The following is a 22030-nucleotide window of genomic DNA, read 5'->3' as shown; positions in this document are numbered from 1 at the left end:
TTGTGAGTACATCTACTTCAAAAACTTTAACAACAACAAAAACAATAAACAAATAAAATAAAATAAAATAAAACAATAAAAAAACGGGGTCTCACCAAACCCAAACATGTGAATGATAGTTATGTAGATAGAATACGAAATGTGAACCAAAATAAGCCATAAATAAATAAATATACTATAATCAGAAGTGATGAATCATACCCCTGGGAATTTTGTTTTCATCATGGCTCATATTTTTACTTGCTAAATTTTTTTTTTTAAATATGATATGTGCTGGTTAAGAAAGTAAACAAGCTTGATGGGTGCACCAGCACAGATATATATTTACTAAACACACAAAGAAATAAATTGCAGATTGGCCTGATTGCTAAGATCCCTCATGGCTTCAAACCACTACAAAGTATGTGTATAAAACACAACAAAACTATGAATATGATAATACACATTAGTTTAGTAGTCATTTCAATGCTCATTTCATAGTTCAGGTATTCCCAAAAATGCCAACAGTGCATTGAGTATTATCACTTATGACTCAACCCTGCTGAAACACAGCATCTGATTGTCTGTGTGGGTGAATAATGGGAGCGTAGTCTCATCTCTGAGGAGATCTGTGCATTTTTAAGAGTTTGTGAGTGTTTGTGTGTTTTGCGCTGAGTGACATTGAGGATGACACGCTTAATTCTCAAAGAGCGCAATGGGACCCAAACCGAGGCCTCCTGCCGAGATATGATTGATGGCAGTAGCTCCCATAACCAGTGAAAAGAATCTTTAATTAACAGACTTTCCCTCAAGACTGAAGCAAACAATGAAAATAGTAAAATAGTTGGACTCTCAAAAGCATGTTGATTAGGACGAGTACAGTGTCGCGTGAACAGTGGCCCCGTGTGCAAGCGGGGCTGGCTCTAAATGTAGTCTCAAAAAATGAACTGACATTGTGGAAAATGGAATCCCTCTTCTCAGACACAGAGGTAAGACCTCCTGCACATGTAGCGAACGTCTGAATGGCGCATAAGTGTCACTCTGATCTTAATAGCACATTAAAAGGGGAACTTTCACTTTCATTTTAATAACACTGGAAGCCCTTAGAGCTCCATGTTCATCTGAAATAATTAGGGGTACTCCGATTGATTGGATACCGGGATGTTTGATCGGCGATCTCAAAAAAAGGATCTCAAGCTGATGACGCGCCTGGAGCGGTGCATCATCTGCAGCAGTGCAGAGATTGTTTCTGCACCAAGTCTATTTTTGCTGCACTGCAAGCGCTGAATTACAGTAGCAACACATTGTTTGCGGTAAATATGAACATGGATTGACACGAAAATGTAATAATTATACCATAAGTGCATATAATGAAAGTCTACTTTGTTTCACAGTCAACACATAGGCTATGGCTTTTTGGCTAGGTCTAAAGGAAATGAAAATAATGGATAAATGTTGTGTTTGTAGTACACAGCCTCAGATCAGTTGCAGACACAGTCAGTGCTGCTTCTGGACCGCTCACGTACCGCACATGGACTGCATACGCACTGCAAACGTTGAAATGTGTGACCTTGGTGTAAAAGGCCGCTTCACATACAGCGCATGAAATCAGGCTTGTGCTGGGTATAAGCTATTGTGCTACTATTACACGACTGTCAAAACAAAAATGTAGTGCATGATCAAATATTTAGGTGAGATAAATATAAATATTTTTTAAATGTCTAACCCCCCCCCCACCCCTCCAATTAATAAATCCCCTCTCACAAGAGTCACCTAAGAGGGGAGTTCATTTTCAAAAATGAAATTTAAGCCCTGAATAAATGTCTACAACCCGAATTCCGGAAAAGTTGGGACGTTTTTTAAATTTTAATAAAATGAAAACTAAAGGAATTTCAAATCACATGAGCCAATATTTTATTCACAATAGAACATAGATAACGTAGCAAATGTTTAAACTGAGAAATTTTACACTTTTATCCACTTAATTAGCTCATTTAAAATTTAATGCCTGCTACAGGTCTCAAAAAAGTTGGCACGGGGGCAACAAATGGCTAAAAAAGCAAGCAGTTTTGAAAAGATTCAGCTGGGAGAACATCTAGTGATTAATTAAGTTAATTGATATCAGGTCTGTAACATGATTAGCTATAAAAGCTTTGTCTTAGAGAAGCAGAGTCTCTCAGAAGTAAAGATGGGCAGAGGCTCTCCAATCTGTGAAAGACTGCGTAAAAAAATTGTGGAAAACTTTAAAAACAATGTTCCTCAATGTCAAATTGCAAAGGCTTTGCAAATCTCATCATCTACAGTGCATAACATCCTCAAAAGATTCAGAGAAACTGGAGAAATCTCTGACAAGGCCGGAGACCTTTATTGGATGCCCGTGGTCTTCGGGCTCTCAGACGACACTGCATCACTCATCGGCATGATTGTGTCAATGACATTACTAAATGGGCCCAGGAATACTTTCAGAAACCACTGTCGGTAAACACAATCCGCCGTGCCATCAGCAGATGCCAACTAAAGCTCTATCATGCAAAAAGGAAGCCATATGTGAACATGGTCCAGAAGCGCCGTCGTGTCCTGTGGGCCAAGGCTCATTTAAAATGGACTATTTCAAAGTGGAATAGTGTTTTATGGTCAGACGAGTCCAAATTTGACATTCTTGTTGGAAATCACGGACGCCGTGTCCTCCGGGCTAAAGAGGAGGGAGACCTTCCAGCATGTTATCAGCGTTCAGTTCAAAAGCCAGCATCTCTGATGGTATGGGGGTGCATAAGTGCATACGGTATGGGCAGCTTGCATGTTTTGGAAGGCTCTGTGAATGCTGAAAGGTATATAAAGGTTTTACAAGGTTTTAGAGCAACATATGCTTCCCTCCAAACAACGTCTATTTCAGGGAAGGCCTTGTTTATTTCAGCAGGACAATGCAAAACCACATACTGCAGCTATAACAACAGCATGGCTTCGTCGTAGAAGAGTCCGAGTGCTAACCTGGCCTGCCTGCAGTCCAGATCTTTCACCTATAGAGAACATTTGGCGCATCATTAAACGAAAAATACGTCAAAGACGACCACGAACTCTTCAGCAGCTGGAAATCTATATAAGGCAAGAATGGGACCAAATTCCAACAGCAAAACTCCAGCAACTCATAGCCTCAATGCCCAGACGTCTTCAAACTGTTTTGAAAAGAAAAGGAGATGCTACACCATGGTAAACATGCCCCGTCCCAACTATTTTGAGACCTGTAGCAGAATTCAAAATTGAAATGTGCTAATTTTGTGCATAAAATTGTAAACTTTCTCAGTTTAAACATTTGCTATGTTATCTATGTTCTATTGTGAATAAAATATTGGCTCATGTGATTTGAAAGTCTTTTAGTTTTCATTTTATTAAAATTTAAAAAACGTCCCAACTTTTCCGGAATTCGGGTTGTAAATATCTTGATTGGATCATCAGTATAAATAATTCTAAAAAGACCAGTATCAGTGATCGTATCGGCAGATACTGCTTTCTGTGATCGGTGAACGGTGATCTGTGATCGGCCTCAAAAATCGGAGCAAGACGCTAAGACGCTACGGGAAAAGTCTCTTTTCACGAAATACTGAAGCAAAAAATTATCCTTAATTTTGTATTTTTGTAAAGTGCATTTGCAGCAGTACGCAGCCATAGGCGAGACGGCTCGTTCGCTCATTGGCTAGTTCTGCGGCAACTGCACAGCCTATCGAGCGCAGGCTGCTGCGCTGTCCGGCGCCTATATCCTTTCAATTCTGTTATATCCAACTGTTCTTTATGTGTGTGTGTGTTCGCCCTGCGACACACACTCGTAAAAGAGCTCGCGTCTTTTTTAAGATGCCTTCCTGCGGCTCGTCAGAGCCCCACTCAGCGAGGGAGACCGGTACGTCATCTGTGTCTCCTGCCTGGGTGAAGATCATGCAGCGCTCGCGCTCGCTGACGGCGGATGCCCTCACTGCGGGCTGTTGCCATGGTGACTCTGAGGACTCGCCTGACCTTTTTCTCTGAGCCTGCATTCTCCGCTGCGCTGAGGCGCCGTAAAAGCGTCACTTCCAGCGGATTCCGGAACCGCCTTCAGCTGAACCGAGCTCGCCGGTTCGCCCTGCTTCACCGGCCCCCCCTGCATCGCTTCCCGGTGGGCAGCGCCCACTGTTTGCCGGCGCGTCGTCCAAGGAAGTCGATCTCAGGGCCGCGTCGGGGGAAGAGGACACGCGCTCTCTGCTAGCTTCGGGCAGTGAGGGCTGGGCGAGCTCCGAGGATCTCGCGCCTTCTGCTCAGAAGCCCAGCAGACGAGCTGACATCGAGAAGGAGCCGGGGCGAGTCTCTGCTGCGACGAGTCTCGGCCGCGAGTGGTCTGCACCAGCGCCCCCCCCTCTCGTTCCCGGCTGGATGGTATTTTCCTTTCGGATGAGCGTACTTCTCAAAGCCCGCCTCATTTCTTCCTGAGCTTCACGATAAGGTGGCGAAGGCTTGGAACGCTCCATATTCAGCGCGAACTCGTTCGTCTGTCTCACTAGCATTCTCCACACTGGATGATGCTAAAAACAGGAATTACCAGTCACTTCTGCCGGTGGAACAGGCGATAGCGACGCACCTTTGTCCGCCCTCTGCTGGACGGCGGCAAAAGCGTTGTTGCCATCTAAAGCCTGCTGTGTGACGCTGCGGCTGCACTACTCGCGATGGCTGCTTCATCGAAGCGCAGGTGTACGAGTTCCGCTGTGGCCGAGCTCTCACCCAAGCGCGCCGCTGTTTCAGTTCCAGGAATTGTGACTGTCTCAGCGTTTTCTGCAACGCGCAAGCCTGCACAGTTGCCCGCTTGCCTGCACACAAAAGCCGTTATCACAACAGCTTCAGCAACGCAGCTCGAGACCCCCGTTCTCACTCTACCGGCCGTCGCCCCGCGCCGCGGGGACCGTGGCAGAGGATTACGGTGAGGCCGGGAGCCCCGAAGCCATCCTAGGAAAGCCATCTATGCATGCTGCATGACGCTGCGTCTGCACTACACACGATGGCTGCTTCATCGAAGCGCCGGTGTACGAGTTCCGCTGTGGCCGGGCTCTCACCTAAGCGTGCCGCTGTTTCAGTTCCAGAGATTGTGACTGTTTCAGCGTCTTTTGCAATGCGCAAGCCTGTACGGTTGCCCGCTTGCCTGCACACAAAAACCGTTATCACGGCTACCCAGATATTTCCCGAAAAAAGGTGTAATTTCTGGTGTCCCGGCCACGGCCGATGGTGCTATAAATGTAGTGACGATGCCCACTGCTCAGTGCCCATCTCCACATATAAGCACAGCCCTTCACACAGGGCTCGCGCCCATAAAAGCGACTCAAGTCGATCACACGCACTACATAGTAGACGTGCCCACTCCTCAGTGCCCACAATCACTATGTCACACGCATCATGTGGTTTCTGTAAAAACGAAACCCGTGCACGTTCGTCCGGCCACGGCCGATGGTGCTATAAATGCAGTGACGATGCCCACTCCTCAGTGCCCATCTCCACATGTAAGCACAGCCCTGCACACAGGGCTCGCGCACATAAGATCGACACAGATCGGTCGAGTACGCCGCATAGTAAACGTGCCCACTCCCCAGTGCCCACATACACTACGTCACATACGGCGCGTGGCTTCTGTAAAAACGAGGCCCGTGCACGTACGCTTTGCACAGGCAGACAGCAAGTTGAAAGTGGTAAATGTGCACATATGCAGCCCACAGTTACTCGCAGACGTATCGAGTCCCACGGGACCTGCTCAGCCTTCCCCCAGTCGGTTAAGCGCCGGGACGGGGTCGAGGAGGAGCGATCTGCCCGCTGTGATCAGCGCGCTCCCCGCCTCAAATGCGCAGCACACCCGAGCGCCGCCGTTGCCCAGTCAACAGAGCGCGCTTCGCATCCAGCCCTTAGCCATTCATGCAGATGCATGGTCAGCGCTTCCAGGGGTTTCGGATTGGGTGCTAGGCATTATATAGAGAGGCTACTCGCTACAGTTTTTTCGACGCCCTCCGCGCTTTTCAGCGCGCGTCGAAACTACGGTCAAAACAGAAGTAGCACACATACTTCGGGCCGAAATATACAAACTGTTGAGCAAAGGGGCTGTAGAGCCTGTGTCTCAAGCTCAAAGCGAGGGGGGGGCTGTACAGCAGATACTTTCTGGTGCCCAAGAAAGACGGGGGTCTCAGGCCCATACTGCATCTAAGACAGCTGAACAAGGCATTGATGAAACGCAGTTTCAAAATGCTTACGACCAGGAAGCTCCTCGCGCAGATTCGCAGAAGGGACTGGTTCATGTCAATAGATCTGAAGGACGCGTATTTTTAAATACAGATAGCGTCAAACCACAGGCGATATTTGAGATTCGCCTTCGAGGGCCAGGCATACCAGTTTACAGTCCTGCCGTTCGGCTTGTCCGTGGCTCCTCGTACGTTTACGAGGTGCATGGATGCAGCGCTCGCTCCTCTCAGACTTAGAGGCATGCAAGTGCTGAATTATTTGGACGACTGGCTGGTTCTGGCCCGATCACGAGCGGAGCTCGTGGACCACAGGGCCGTTTTACTCGATCACCTCGAGAAGCTTGGCCTCAGTGTCAATTGGGCGAAGAGTTCTGTTTCTGGGTATAGTTCTGAACTCGTGTTCCATTTTTTTTTGGGGTTTGGGCTCAGTGCAACGTGCGTTCGCTGAGGGCAGTGCATGTGCCTGGGCTACAGAATCTGGGTCCAGACAGGCTGTCCAGAGGCAATGCTCCTACGGGCGAATGGTCTCTACACCCGCAAACAGTCCGGCTGCTGTGGGAGAGATTTGGCAGGGCGGAGGTGGACCTCTTCGCGTCCCACGAAAACGCTCACTGCCCTGCGTTCTTTTCCAAGAACGAAAGCGTGCGTCACGGGAATGGCCGTGCTGCCCGCTTTATGCTTTCCCTCCCGTCTCCCTCCTTCTGCAGGTGATAGAACGGGTGAGAGAAACGAGATGTTCAATACTGCTTGTAGCACCTCTTTGGAAGAACCAACCATGGTTCCCAGATTTGATGCAGTTAGCAGATGTCGCCCCGTGGCCAGTGCCGTTGAGGAGGGACCTCCTCTCGCAGGCCAGGGACTCGGATTTGGCACCCTCAACCGGAGTTGTGGTCCCTCCATGTGTGGGCGCTCAACGGTTACCCGCTGATCTTGCAGTGGGAGTGCTGAATACCATCACTCAGGCTAGAGCTCCGTCGACACGACGTCTGTATGCCTCGAAGTGGTCGGTGTTCTCCAGCTGGTGCACAGCTCGAGGATATTCACCCCTTAGTTGTGAGGTGACGGAGGTTCTCTCCTTCCTACAGGAGCTGTTGGATGAGGGCAGAGCCCCATCCACGCTCAAAGTTTATGTGGCGGCCATCGCAGCGTTTTCTGAAACAGCGCTCGGTCAGTCAATAGGAAGGAATGATTTGGTCATCCGGTTCCTCAGAGGAGCTAGGACGCTGAATCCTCCCAGACCTCCGTCAGTCCCTATGTGGGACTTCGCAGCTGTTTTGGAGGCCATGAAGGGTCCCCCTTTTGAGCCTATCCAATCGGTTAGCCTTCAGCATCTGTCGTTCAAGACAGTATTCTTGTTGGCTCTCGCTTCGGTGAAGCGTGTGGGTGATTTGCACGCGCTCTCGGTGAGCCAGTCGTGCTTGGAGTTTGGGCCTAATGACTCAAGGGTCATACTCAAACCTAGGCACGGTTATGTGCCGAAATCCCTCAACACGCCGTTTCGGGCTCAGGTTATTGCCCTGTCTGCCCTGCCGGTGTCAGGAGAGGATAGAGACTCGAGTCTTCTTTGCCCTGTCAGGGTTTTAAGAGCTTATGTGTCTCGCTCTGCTGCCTTTCGGCAGACGGAGCAGCTGTTTGTCTTGTTCGGTGGACGTTCCAAGGGAATGGCTGTTTCGAGACAGACTCTATCCAGATGGATAGTTGACGCCATAGCGTTAGCTTATGCTTCCAGGGGCCTTCAGTGCCCGTTGGGCGTCAGAGCACACTCCACAAGAGGCGTCGCCTCATCGTGGGCGTGGTCTACTGGGATCTCCTTGCAGGATATATGTATGGCGGCAGGTTGGGCCTTGCCGTCTACATTTATCAGGATCTATAACCTGGAGGTTCCCGCCTTGCAAGCAAGGCTGCTGTCAGTATAGTCGAATCAGGGCCCTGAGGGGAATTCTGAGTTCATGAGCGCTATGCGCTGCCGACTGTTATATGGGCAGTATTGCGTAAGACCCGCATTGCCACATTGGTCAGGCTTTGCCTCGGCTGTGTGATGTCATATTGCCGCATCTACGGATGCTGCTAGATATGGGACGGAGGGCTTTCCCCCTTTTCTGTCCTGGACTCTCTGTGAGTCCCTCAGGTGACTGTGCACTGTAAATCCTGGGCGTTGCTTCAGGTTTATTGGTGTGTGATCCCTGCGCGCACGGTGTTTTACATTGGGTTCCCGTAGTGTCTTAGCTAAGACGCAGTACGAGAGAGCTCTCGTAAGAGAACGTACTCGGTTACTAAACGTAACCTCGGTTCTCTCTAGAAGAGCGAACGAGTACTGCGTTCTCTGCCGTGCGCACGATTCACTCTGCTTCGCTTCGGCGATGAAATAAATCAGGTGAGTCAGCCTTTTCGAGCTCCTTTTATAGGTTGGGCCACACCCGTTTCGGCGGGAAGTGGCAAGAAGGGCGCGAAGGGCGCAATCAGAAGGGCACAATCAACCTGCGCTCGATAGGCTGTGCAGTTGCCGCAGAACAAGCCAATGAGCGAACGAGCCGTCTCGCCTATGGCTGTGTACTGCTGCAAATGCGCTTTACAAAAATACAAAATTAAGGATAATTTTTTGCTTCAGTATTTCGTGAAAAGAGACTTTTCCCGTAGCGTCTTAGCTAAGACGCAGTACTCGTTCGCTCTTCTAGAGAGAACTGAGGTTACGTTTAGTAACCGAGTACGTTTTTTTATTCTAGGAAAATGAACTAAAAATAGTGATGACACATCCTGTACTATACAGTTTTTTGTCTTTTTTGTCAAACGACTAATAAAAAACAAATCATTATTTTCCTACTTCACTAAGAAATACCTCAGTGAGAAAACCACTTGTCAAATCAGTTCATGTGCTATTCATGTGCTAGTTAACAAAGTAATTTTTGCAATAAAATAATTTTTGCAATAAAATAATTTTTGCGCGATTAATCACATGCACAATGTTCAATAATGAATTCAAAAGTAATGTATTGTGCACTTTTAAAGTAATGCTATATGAACAAAAGTGCAATGACATTTGGTTTGCAAACACTAATTTCTTTTGCAAAGAAATTTTTTTTAAAGCAGTATTCCTTTTACATAGTAGCAGTTAAAATATTTTTTGTAAATATCAAATTATAACATCACTGTAATCAAATTAAATATAAAACCAAGGCTATTTGCCACTGCCAGGGCATTAACGTTTTATAGAAAATATTTTACAGTTTGTTATAGAAAAACAAGTTATGCTCAGAGACCAGAGCCTCGATCAAAACAGTATAACAGGCACCTTCCAAGTAGAGACCTGTGTGGGACCCAACACAACAGAGTGTGGTGCGGGACAACACTTGATGGGCGGGTAGAGACTCATGTGTGCGGGATGTGGGAGAATAAGGGTGTACCCAAACCAAAAGCCCGGTTCATTTGACTAGTGTGATCGCTCCATGCCACGCCCGGGCTTGGTTCGTTTAGCTGTCCCTGGCTCGGTTGGAAGAGGTGGGCCAGAGCATGGTTCAGTTGGGCTCAGTCGCGCTAAGCATGTAGTGTCGGAGCGCTGAAAACCTTTCATCAAAGTTGTCCTAAAACCAAAATGTTCTCTTGTCTTAGGAGAAATTTTTTTCATCCACTTTAAATGTTGACTATTGAACAACTCAAACTTTAGCTATAATCTTGCACCGCTAAATAATGCAAATAACAAACAACTGCTATTAAGGACTTATATTCATGGGAAAACACCACAAACAACTTCCTACTTCTCATTCGAACAAGCTTGTTGTTTTACGCTTGAAAATTAAGTAACAAATAAAGTCAGTTCTGTCAAACCCAAAGACCATGTCATTTTGTTATCTTATTAGGAAAAATGTGTGTTGCGGTCACACTGCTGCATTCTGAGAGGCAAACAATTATCTCTATGAGCTTTACTGTCAGCCAAAGAGCCGCATTAGAGTGGGCAGCCCAACACGGGTGTAGCATTGACTCACCTGCACCCCAAAAACCTTCCCAAGCATCTCTTCTTTCCATGGCCAAGTGGCAGTGATGAGTCCTGATGGGGAATGATAGCCTTATTGAGCCAGTGCATGGGCTCGAAGTCATTTGTTTTGAGGAGCTAGAGCTGACAGCCCCAGCTTTCCCCCACCAGCTCCCATTGAAATTGACTATAAATCATCTTATCACTTTCACCCCTGACAGTTTTTCAGACTTCCGACATTTTACTGAATATGAGGACTCGGAGAGTGTTGACAGGGCCAGGCATTTTAAGCCACCTTCCTTGAAAAGGGGGGAAATAAACCCAAGGCAACATAGTTCTCTGGATTAAGTTGCTGTTATTTTGACAGTAATATCACCACCTCCACAGCAACTGTGAAATACCAATATAATAAATACAAATTCATGCTACCAGGCAAACATCTTAAAAGTTTTAAGAATTTGTTCTGGGAAGGTCTAGAGAATAATTGTGTTCAGTGTGGAATTTGTGTAAAAACCATAATTTTATAAGTTATTATATCCAAAAAATATAATAAAAAATATATTAAATATCCAGATATTATTAAAATTTTAAACAAATGGTTTCTATTTCAATACATTTCAAAATGTAATTTATTCCTGTGCTGTCAAAACTGAATTTTTAGCAGCCATTATCCAGTATTCTTTGATTAATAGAAAGTCCAAAAGAAAATTTTATTTTATTTTAAAAATATAATAATAATAATACTGTATATTATTAAAATTTGAATGATTAAAGAGTATGATGAGTAAAAAAAAAAATTATTACAATATTATATTGTATATTTAAATAAATATATTTAAATTTTGAGAAAAATTACTGAAATTGCTTTGTTTTAAGATTAGAACTAATCACTAATATTTTTTTTAATCTTTTTTCAAAAAAATATCTAGCAGTAGGCTGTTTCTGAAAAGAGAATTAAATGTACAGACAGTATGAATACAGGTACCTCATAATATACAACAGAGCTTACTAAACTCGACATAAAAGCAGCAAGGAAAGTGTGCAATCTCCCCTCAGGGAAGAGGCAGTGGGGATGGGAGCATCTTCAAGATTGCAAAGCGAGGTGCAATAGGCAACTCCCGTCTTTTGCCAGACTGTCTGTGTTTGCTTATAAAGTAGTGGACTGGATGGAGGCTGCAGTGCTATTTACATTGGCCCCCTCCTCAAAATCTCTGCTGTCACTTTTGCTCAGCACCACTCTCCTCAAGTAATGGCTCCCAAATCCCATTCCAAACATGCACATGTGGACTTGGAGATAGAGAGGGGGCTTGTGACAGACAATAACATCCTGAATATTCACATTTAGATTGTTAAAAATATGTGGATAAACAGGTAATGCTTGCACACATACATTTGGCCAAATACCTCAAATGTCAGTCAATTTGGGAAAATATATACAGTAATTTAATTAACAATTAAATTTAAATTTAATTTAAATTTAATTTAATTTTAATTAACACTTGTTTGTTTACTGTGTTGAGACGTGCGGCGTTTGGTCTTGTACTCTATCGCATACGTTGTCAGTGTTGTGCGCTTGCTTAGACCTTTGTTGTGATAAACCGTAAAGTGCGTTCAAGCGCCAGCCAAGAGAGTGTAAAGAAATACCCTTTGTGAGAAGCAGTTAAATCAGCGGGAGTTAAAAGCAGATTGTAAGTGTATTTATTCCTTGTCTCATTAGTATTTAGCTCAGTTGTCGTTGCTAGGAAACACTTGTTTGTTTACTGTGTTGAGACGTGCTGCGTTTGGTCTCGTACTTTATCCCATATGTTGTCAGTGTTGTGCGCTTGCTTAGACATTTGTTGTGATAAACAGTAAAGTGAGTTCAAGCGCCAGCCAAGAGAGTGTAAAGAAATACCCTTTGTGAGAAGCAGTTAAATCAGCGGGAGTTAAAAGCAGATTGTAAGTGTATTTATTCCTTGTCTCATTAGTATTTAGCTCAGTTGTCGTTGCTAGGAAACACTTGTTTGTTTACTGTGTTGAGACGTGCTGCGTTTGGTCTCGTACTTTATCCCATATGTTGTCAGTGTTGTGCGCTTGCTTAGACATTTGTTGTGATAAACAGTAAAGTGAGTTCAAGCGCCAGCCAAGAGAGTGTAAAGAAATACCCTTTGTGAGAAGCAGTTAAATCAGCGGGAGTTAAAAGCAGCCCTCCAGTTAAGCCCTCCTCGTGTGAAGACCGAAGAGTGTAAAGAACATCGACTCTACCGTGCAACTCCACCGGGCAGGGACACCGGCAGGGAATATAAGTATTGTTTTGATTAATCTCTTTTGCCTTCTCCTTGTTTCATTTCTATTTCAGTTGTTTTTTTTTTATAACCAAATCTTACTATGTGTTTCCAGATCCCTACTATCACTACCACTCGCAAACCACACATCACACAATGTAGACAGCGCAATCTTAACAATCTGCACACTTTGCCTATATCTACTAATACACTACTTTCTTTTTCTATTGGTCTCTGGAATTGCCAGTCTGCTGTAAACAAAGGCGATTTCATTACTTCTATTATTAGTCATTCAAAGCTTAATCTCATGGCCCTAACAAAGACCTGGATCAAACCAGAGGACACTGCTACACCTGCAGCACTCTCCAATAATTTCTCATTTTCCCACTCCCCCCGTTTGACTGGAAGAGGTGGAGGTACTGGTCTGCTCATCTCTAATTATTGGAAATTTAATTCTTTACCATTTTTGGGTATCAACAGCTCCTTTGAATCTCATTCAGTTACTGTTACCTACCCTTTTAAAATACATTTTGTAGTTGTCTATCGACCCCCAGGACCACTGATTTTGGATGAATTAGATGTGTTGCTCTCAACCTTTTCTGAGGATGGTACTTCCCTAGTTATGCTTGGAGATTTCAACATCCATCTAGATAAACCTCTGTTTGTTGATTTCCACACTCTGCTTGCCTCTTTTGATCTCAACCGAGTGTCTAACTACTGCTACTCACAAATCAGGCAACCAACTGGACCTTATTTATACACGACACTGCTCTACTGATCATGTTCTGGTTACTCCACTGCACACGTCGGATCACTTCCTCCTCACTCTTAACCTCAACATGGTCACTGCCACATCACTTACCCCTCCACATGTCATCTTTTGACGTAACCTACGCACACTTTCACCCTCCCAGCTATCTGCAATGGTTTCATCTTCACTTCCTTCCCCTAAACTGTTTGTATCTTTGGATGCTAACAGTGCTACTGATACTGTCTGCTCCACTCTTACATCTTGTTTAGACACTGTTTGTCCCTTATCTTTCAGGCCAGCCCGTAACACCCCTTCTGCCCCTTGGTTATCTGATGTTCTACGCGAACACCGTTCTAAGCTTAGAGCTGCTGAAAGGGTGTGGCGCAAATCCAAAAATACTACTGACCTTAATGTGTATCAGTCACTCCTATCTTCCTTCTCTGCTAATGTCTCCACTGCTGAAATGACATACTACCATAACAAAATTAACAATTCGTCTAACTCTCGCATGCTTTTAAAACATTTTCCTCACTTCTTTGTCCTCCTCCTCCACCTACTGCTTCATCTCTAATAGCTGACGACTTTGCAACATTTTTCATTAATAAAATTAAACACATTAGTGCACAATTTTCCACACCACAATCAGTCAAGCTCTTATCACCAGCAAACATACACTCATTTACATCCTTCTCTTCACTCTCTGAGCCAGAAGTCTCAAAACTCATCCTTTCTAATCACCCTACTACTTGCCCGCTTGATCCTATTCCATCTCATCTCCTTCAAGCCATTTCTCCTGCAGTTGTACCTGCACTCACTCACATCATCAACACATCCCTCCACACTCGTGTTTTTCCCTCATCATTTAGGCACGTATAACTCCACTACTTAAGAAACCCAACCTCAACCCATCTCTTTTAGAGAACTACAGACCAGTTTCCCTTCTTCCTTTCATTGCAAAAACACTTGAACGAGCTGTGTTCAACCAAGTCTCTACATTTCTCACCAACAACAACCTTCTTGACAGCAACCAATCTGGCTTCAGAAGTGGACATTCAACTGAGACGGCCTTGCTCTCAGTTGTTGAAGCTCTAAGACTGGCAAGAGCAGAATCCAAATCTTCAGTACTTATCCTGCTTGATCTGTCCGCTGCTTTTGACACGGTTAACCACCAGATCCTCCTATCAACCCTACTGGCAAAAGGCATCTCAGGAACCACACTTCAATGGTTTGAGTCTTACCTATCAGATAGGTCCTTCAAAGTATCTTGGAGAGGTGAGGTGTCCAAGTCACAACATCTAACTACTGGGGTGCCTCAGGGCTCAGTTCTTGGACCACTTCTCTGTCTACATGGCATCATTAGGTTCTGTCATTCAGAAACATGGCTTTTCATACCACTGCTATGCTGATGACACTCAACTCTACCTCTCATTCCATCCTGATGATCCGATGGTTGCTATTCGCATCTCAGCTTGTCTAACAGACATTTCTTCCTGGATGATGGACCATCACCTTCAACTCAACCTTGCCAAGACAGAACTGCTTGTGATTCCAGCAAACCCATCGTTTCCTCACAATTTCACCATCAAGTTAGGCACATCAACCATAACTCCTTCAAAAACAGCTAGAAGCCTTGGAGTTATGATTGATGATCATCTGACTTTCTCAGACCACATTGCTAAAACTGTCCGATCCTGCAGATTTGCTTTATTCAACATCAAGAAGATCAAGCCCTTTCTTTCGAAACATGTTGCACAACTCCTTGTTCAAGCTCTTGTTCTGTCCAGGCTGGACTATTGCAATGCCATCTTGGCAGGTCTTCCAGCCAATTCTATCAAACCTTTACAATTAATTCAGAACGCGGCAGCAAGATTAAATTTAATGAGCCAAAAAGAATACACGTCACACCTCTGTTTATCAATTTGCACTGGCTTCCAATAGCTGCTCGCATAAAATTCAAGGCATTAATGTTTGCCTACAAAACTTCCACTGGCTCTGCACCCATTTACCTAAATTTGTTACTTCAGACTTATGTACCCTGTAGAAGCTTGCGTTCTGCAAGTGAACGTCGCTTGATTGTGCCATCCCAAAGAAGCACAAAGTCACTTTTACGGACTTTTAAATTAAATGTTCCTCCTGGTGGAATGACCTCCCCAACTCAATCCGAGCAGCTGAGTCCTTAGCCATCTTCAAGAATCGGCTTAAAACACATCTCTTCCATCTTTATTTGACCCTCTAACTTTAACACTCACTATTCTAATTCTATTCTTTAAAAAAATCTAACTACCTTTCTAATCTTTTTGCATTCTATTTTCTTTTCATTTATTATGCAATTGTATGTGTGTGTGTGTGTGTATGTGTATGTGAAAAGATCTCTATCACTAGCTTGCTCTACTTTTTTATATTCTATCAGTTTTCTTTTTTTTTATTATATTATTTAAAATCCCATGCTACGTGTACTGTGTTAACCTAACTGAGACTTGTTATAGCACTTATATATCATTGCTCTTTTTGTTGTTTTTGTTTGCTTCCACTGTCCTCATCTGTAAGTCGCTTTGGATAAAAGCGTCTGCTAAATGAATAAATGTAAATGTAATGTAATCTAAATGTAATTTTCCCACTGCACTTTATCTATTCCATAACTATTATTCAAAAGTTTAAGGCAATATTGCATTGATATTTTTTAAATGCTTTTGAAAATTAGTCTCGTATGTTTACCGATAATGCATTTATTTGATCAAAAATACCAGTACTAAAAATACTTTACAATTTTAATATATTTTAAAATGTATTCCTGTGATAATAAAGCTGAATTTTGCTATGCTAATTAGCATGTTGCCAAGCTAACAATCGGCCTGTCAAGACACAAAGCAGAACACAATGCTATATCATACATAAAAATACATAGCACACGATATCGGGTAAAACAGTGTTTTTAAATTAGATTTAACTTATTTATTATTAGTTTTTTTATTATTATTATTTATTATCATTTCAGCTGCTATCTTGGATTTTTTTATCCCCCAAAGAGCTTATCAAAAGACATTCTGGGACTTCATTAAAATGCAATGCCCTAGAATATTTAGGCAGCACAATTAGTTTAGGTAAAACGCTGTCACTATAGGCAGCTCACTAGTTTTTGCGACCGATCTAACATGTCTATTCCTGCACCTTTAGGTCCTACTGATATAAGTAAGAGTAAGTCTTGAATTATATGAGTCCTGTGTGACCTAAAAAATGAGAGACTGGGAATTGTCTCTTGTATTTATCTTCATTTGTTTCTGTGTGATCTAAATCTAATTGCCTCAGCGGGTCTCAGCGGATTCTCACCTGGTTAAACACATTACATGCACATTAATAAATCATGAGCTGCACTGTCACAAGGAAATAAATTATGCTAAATAATATCCTATAACTTCTCTAACTAATTAAAGCTGTGTTGATGACTTAGGGAGCAGATTCTGTGAGGCAGATCCACGAACTCCATTTGTTTGCCTCTTCAAGTTATCTCTATTCCGAAAGAGACCGTAAAGACATCAAGGAGACCGAAGTGACTTTCTTCTCCAGCTGACAACGACTGACAAGATCCCTTGTGGGATGTGAAGCTGTGCGAATTCTCTAGTTAAAAAACGAAGAGGGCGTTGAACGGCAATGAAGACTCACGGAGAGGCTCTCGAGAGGGTTGTGGAGGCTCTCGATTTTTCCCACAAAGCTGTAGCTGTGACAGGCTGCCAGCCCCTCTGACGACGAGCTTCAGAAGCACACATCAGGACTGCCAATCCAGCGGACCAACAGCACCGAAGCTGCACCACATCAACTGGGCTTCACTTTATGGGTGGCATTTTGAGGCTTGTTCTGTGAACGCGAGCACTGAAACAAATCTGATCACTATAAATAGTCTTAAAGGAATAGTTTACTCATAAACGAAAATTCCTTACCTTTGAAAGATCACAAAAAAAATAAAAATTGTTTTTCAATTATTTTCATTAATTGAAATTAATCTGAAATACATATTACATGAAAAATTTTACATAAAAATAAAGAAAAAGAAAATTAGAAATGTTACCTAACTAAAATAATAAGCTATAAGTACATATAAGTAAATAAATAAAAAAGCTAAATAGAAATATTTAAATTAACAAAACTAATCAAAACAATTTTTTTAAATAAAAACCAAAAATATAAAAATTAAGGAATTCAAAATGCTATAACAAATAATACTAAAATTATATTAAATATGCAAAATTCTACAAATTTGGAATGACACAAGCATGAATAAATAATGACAGAATTTAAATTTTTCCGTGAACTGAGTGAGGCATGAAAACTAAGTAGAAATATTTAAAATAACAAAGAAACAATAAAAAGGACAAAAGCAAATATAGAATGAATTATAAACATGAATTATTAGAAACATTAAACATGAATTAAAATTAAAATAAAAACCAAACTAAAAATAAAATAAATATTAATAAAAACTATAATATAAATAATAAAAAATTTGATGAAATATACTAAATACTAACCTCTGGAATGACAGGAGAGTGAGTTAAATAATTCACTTTCAGTAGAGGTTCTATCTATTTTATATTCTATTCTCACAACAGACACTGGTCTTGCGATATGGTCATTGGATTTAATAAACAATATCCCACAAATTATACCACCGGAATTCTTTTGATAAATCCTCACTCACATCTTTCTCACAACCTATTTTTGTTTTAAAATGAAGCCTTTTACCCCCTTTTCCTTACCTTCCTTTTTCTAATAACTATTAACATCCTTTACTGTGGGATTTTTTCTAAACTAGGACCCAAGGTGCAGATACCATGCACATAATGCAAGGTGATGCTCTCATACTCTTCATCAAAAAGTCAACAAAAAAAAGAAAGAAAATAAAAGAAACTGAGGCATACAGCAAGGAATCCAACCTTATATAATCCTCTTTGCTATCCTGATCTTGTAAGCTATGACTTTGCTAATATAAAAACCTTGATGTGTGACACATCAGAACCTAATGGCGTGAGAGGCTATAAGAAAGAAATGATAGCTGGAGCTGGCAATTCGTCTGACATCTTTGACACCGTAGCTTGCAAAGCACCAACAGATCTAAAGTGAAATGTTCATTCTGTCATCTGAGATGCTTGATAAGATTGCACGTTAATGACGTATCAACCAGAAGACCAGATTGACTGCCAGACATTTCTAGGTGATTTAAAGATTAAAGGATCAATCTCCATTACAGATCTGAGCCCGCGGAAAGGAGTGCAGACATTTGCCTCTGCGTTTTTTTTCCATCAGCGATACATTACATCACTTCTGTCCACCTTATAGAACCTCAGCACACTTGCCCTGCAATGCTTCACAAATCTTATGACCAATGATGTAATAAAATACACAAAGCCATGGAAGAGTACAAATATGCTTTGCATACTGACTAGGGCAGTGATAGGGCAAAGTGGCCTGAAAGCCCTGGATGGACACTGAACTGAAATCAGAATGAAAGTAGGAGTCTCGTCTGCTGATTTGGAATCGGGATAAAAATGTAATACATATAAAGTGCTCCATGGATCTGGTAATCAAGTTTCATGGATGGTTTGCCACTTAATTGGGTACAGTATTTGACATTTTAATTACATTTTTTCTCGCTATTTCTACACACATGAGCAGAAGATGGACTATTTAATAAATTATTTGCTGAAATGAAAGAAGCAAAGATGGGAAGTTAGAGGTGAGAAAAAAATATATTTTATGCATTTTGGGGGAAAAAGTGAATGGTGTTTTCCTGTGTAAAACTCACCATTAAGATAGGTGTGGATGGGTGCCAACACATCACTATGTAGTTGCTATGCCATTGTGAGTACTTGTTACTACATTGCTATGCAGTCACTAGAGTGTTCTGAGTGGCTGTTAATCCATTGCTATGTTGCTGCTAGGGTGTTCTGATTAGTTGTCATTGCATTGCTATGTGAGTGCTGGGGTGTTCTGATTGGTTGTCATCGTGTATCTACACAGTTGCTGGGGTGTTCTGTATGGTTGTCATTGCGTTGCTATGTTTATGGTTGCTGGGGCGTGGTTGTTACTGTGTTTCTACGCGGTTGCTGGGGTGTTTTGAATGGGTGTCATTGGGTTGCCTCATATGCAGTTGCTAAGGTGTTCTGAGTGGTTGCTACTGTGCTGCTGATGTTCTGAATGGTTTTTATTGTGTATCTATGTGGCTGGGGTGTTTTGTGGTTGCTAAGGTCTTCTAAAATAAAGATATATATATATATATATATATATATATATATATATATATATATATATATATATATATATATATATATATATATATATACATTTTAGGAATGGTCTGCGAACACTCGAGCGCAAGTTGACTGTGTGCATCTACAAAATCAAGTTATATGCATGTATATCTTTGAATATTAATTTATCAAGTTGACATTTGTTCCAAAATGGTGGACACATCAACGTATCTGGAGACGTCAAATAGGGCATCTCTACATATCTATGTTCTAAATGGTTGTCATTTTGTTATATGCAGTTGCTGGGTTGTTTCTGAGCAGTTGTCACAGTATTGCTATGAGTTTGCTAAAGGCTGGAATGCACTATGCAACTTTTGCCCCGCTTTACAGTTTGGATAAGTTGATGCTAGTTGCTGAAACCTGAGGGCAGTCTGCAGATTTAAGTTGACAGATTTAATAGAAAATTGCGTAGTGAATGATGTTCACCGACTACGATTTTTTAAATTCAGACTTTGATTCCATCCAGTCGGAGGATATCAAATAAAAAAATTAAATCTAGATAAACTAATCAGTCTCATTATTTGATTAGTCACTTGTAAGAAAACTAGGCAAACTAAGAAGACATGCTCTAATAGCTTCAAATTCTCCGTCCAATCACTGCTTCCAGCTCTAAATAGGATTTTAGACCCAGCAGTGACACTGAAACACTGACAAAAGAACCAATAAATGCTTTTCCTGACATTACTACTAATGTAAGTTGATGATCTGCAACATATTTATTAAAAAGCCCCTCTTTAAAAGCTCAGACATATAAACAGAAAACACTTATTGCCAAGCTGAGGGATTACACATTGCAAAAGTAGTATGAAATCAGATGTTACCTTTGAAAGGTCACCCACTTCCAAATAGAAACAGATGATGAAGACGTTCCAGGCGACCCACAGCACCAACCAGACTGCATACTGTGAAAGAGACAGAAAGAGGGTGTTTGAAATACCCATTTTAACCTTAGACCCCCCAACAACCAACTAGCCAAATACACATTTGCATATGTGTGATTAATTGGCCCATAAAAGCGTAAGTGGGAGATTTTCTCTGTAATTAATTCTCCGATGTGTGTTCCTTAAAACACACAGCCTCCACAAATCTGGAATCTGCCAAAGACGCGGTGCAGGCAGACGATGCATTTCGCAGTGGAAGCAGGAACCCTGTGTGGGAGTTTGTGAAGGTGGCTCGCTCCCTGGTTCATGAACTAACGATTATCGAAATAGCGGGATGTGATTATAAAACAATGAAACAGATTCCCCTGCAAAATCGCAGCTGGCGCAGGGGAGTGTCTTCAAAAATAAAGCAAATTTTGGTTAAATAAACACAGGTCTCATCCTTTTTCAGATCATTCAGGAAGGCAGTAAACCAACATTACGTTAAATGAATTTGTTCAAAAGATTAGGGTATTCGCCCATGAGCATTCACAGCTTGTGGCATGTTTTTACTGATTAAAATGTGAGAGGTAAGCAACGTGAGAACTCTGTTAGGCAGGCAGTGATCGTTAGATAAAATAACACTTATTTGATCCAATTCAAAGTAAGACAGGTGAGTGCAAATGAAATACTGAGCAAGGGGAAATGCATAATCAATTTGAATTACCTGATGGGACTTGAGCGGAAAAACATGGCCTTTAGTGCTTGAAAACGAGCAGTTGGCGACATGAATTTTGAGTAGCTTCCCAAAAGTGGCTCTAATAGATAGATCAATATGGACTTAGCTTTGATAAAATGAGTATGTGCAAAGAACAATACAACCTTCCTTTACAAAATTACCAGCTCGATTTCAGGTTAGTGCACCAATCAGATTTGAACTTTTTAAATATTTGTTAAATATTAATTTCCTTAATTTGAACTGTGGTACAGTAAATACCACATAAAACATAATATTGGCTCAATAAAACCTTCTGAAAATGGTTTTAAAGCTTTCAATTGTGAAGGTGTTTAGCAAGACAGATATTCAATAGACAGACAATTTAGTAAACAACTTTTCCTATCATTCAAATTCAACTTTCGTGTGGTGTATGACCAATTTGACTAAAATCGCAACTCATGAAGTTTCTTCTCTCTGCCAGTAAAGCAAAATGTAGCTAGTAAATCTACCGATCCAACTTTCACCAATTAATTAGCTAAGGTAAACTGAAAGCTATAATTTACAGAAGATGACTAGCTAGCAACAAGCTACATGGTGAAAGTAGCCTTGTACATTTAAGCTGCTTTATGGTTTTAATAAATATGGATTAAAGAAAAAAAAGATCTACAGGTGCAAATCAATAAATTAGAATGTTGTGGAAAAGTTATTTCAGTAATTCAACTCAAATTGTGAAACTTGTGTATTAAATAAATTCAATTCACACATACTGAAGTAGTTTAAGCCTTTGCATCTTTTAATTGTAATGATTTTGGCTCACATTTAACAAAAATCCACCAATTCACTATCTACACAAATTAGAAACTTCATAAGACCAAAAAAAAGAAAAAAAATTAGTGAATAGTTGGCCTTCTGAAAAGTATTTTCATTTACTGTACATGTATTCGATACTT

At 41.8% G+C, this 22030-nt stretch overlaps 1 protein-coding gene across 1 annotated transcript in view; it reads right to left on the bottom strand.

Moving 5' to 3' along the window:
• The window catches only part of LOC132106546 (sodium/potassium-transporting ATPase subunit beta-1-interacting protein 2), a 163986-nt gene that overhangs the window by 78769 nt on the left and 63187 nt on the right, over positions 1-22030 (bottom strand). The window contains exon 3 of the mRNA XM_059512322.1: positions 20324-20404. Within this exon, the coding sequence (XP_059368305.1) occupies positions 20324-20404 (81 nt within the window). The remainder of the gene's footprint in view (positions 1-20323; positions 20405-22030) is intronic.

Source organism: Carassius carassius, chromosome 27 (assembly GCF_963082965.1).
Source record: "Carassius carassius chromosome 27, fCarCar2.1, whole genome shotgun sequence".
Lineage (NCBI taxonomy): Eukaryota > Metazoa > Chordata > Actinopteri > Cypriniformes > Cyprinidae > Carassius > Carassius carassius.
Note: the sequence above shows the minus strand (reverse complement) of the source record. Positions and strands in the feature narration are given on the sequence as shown.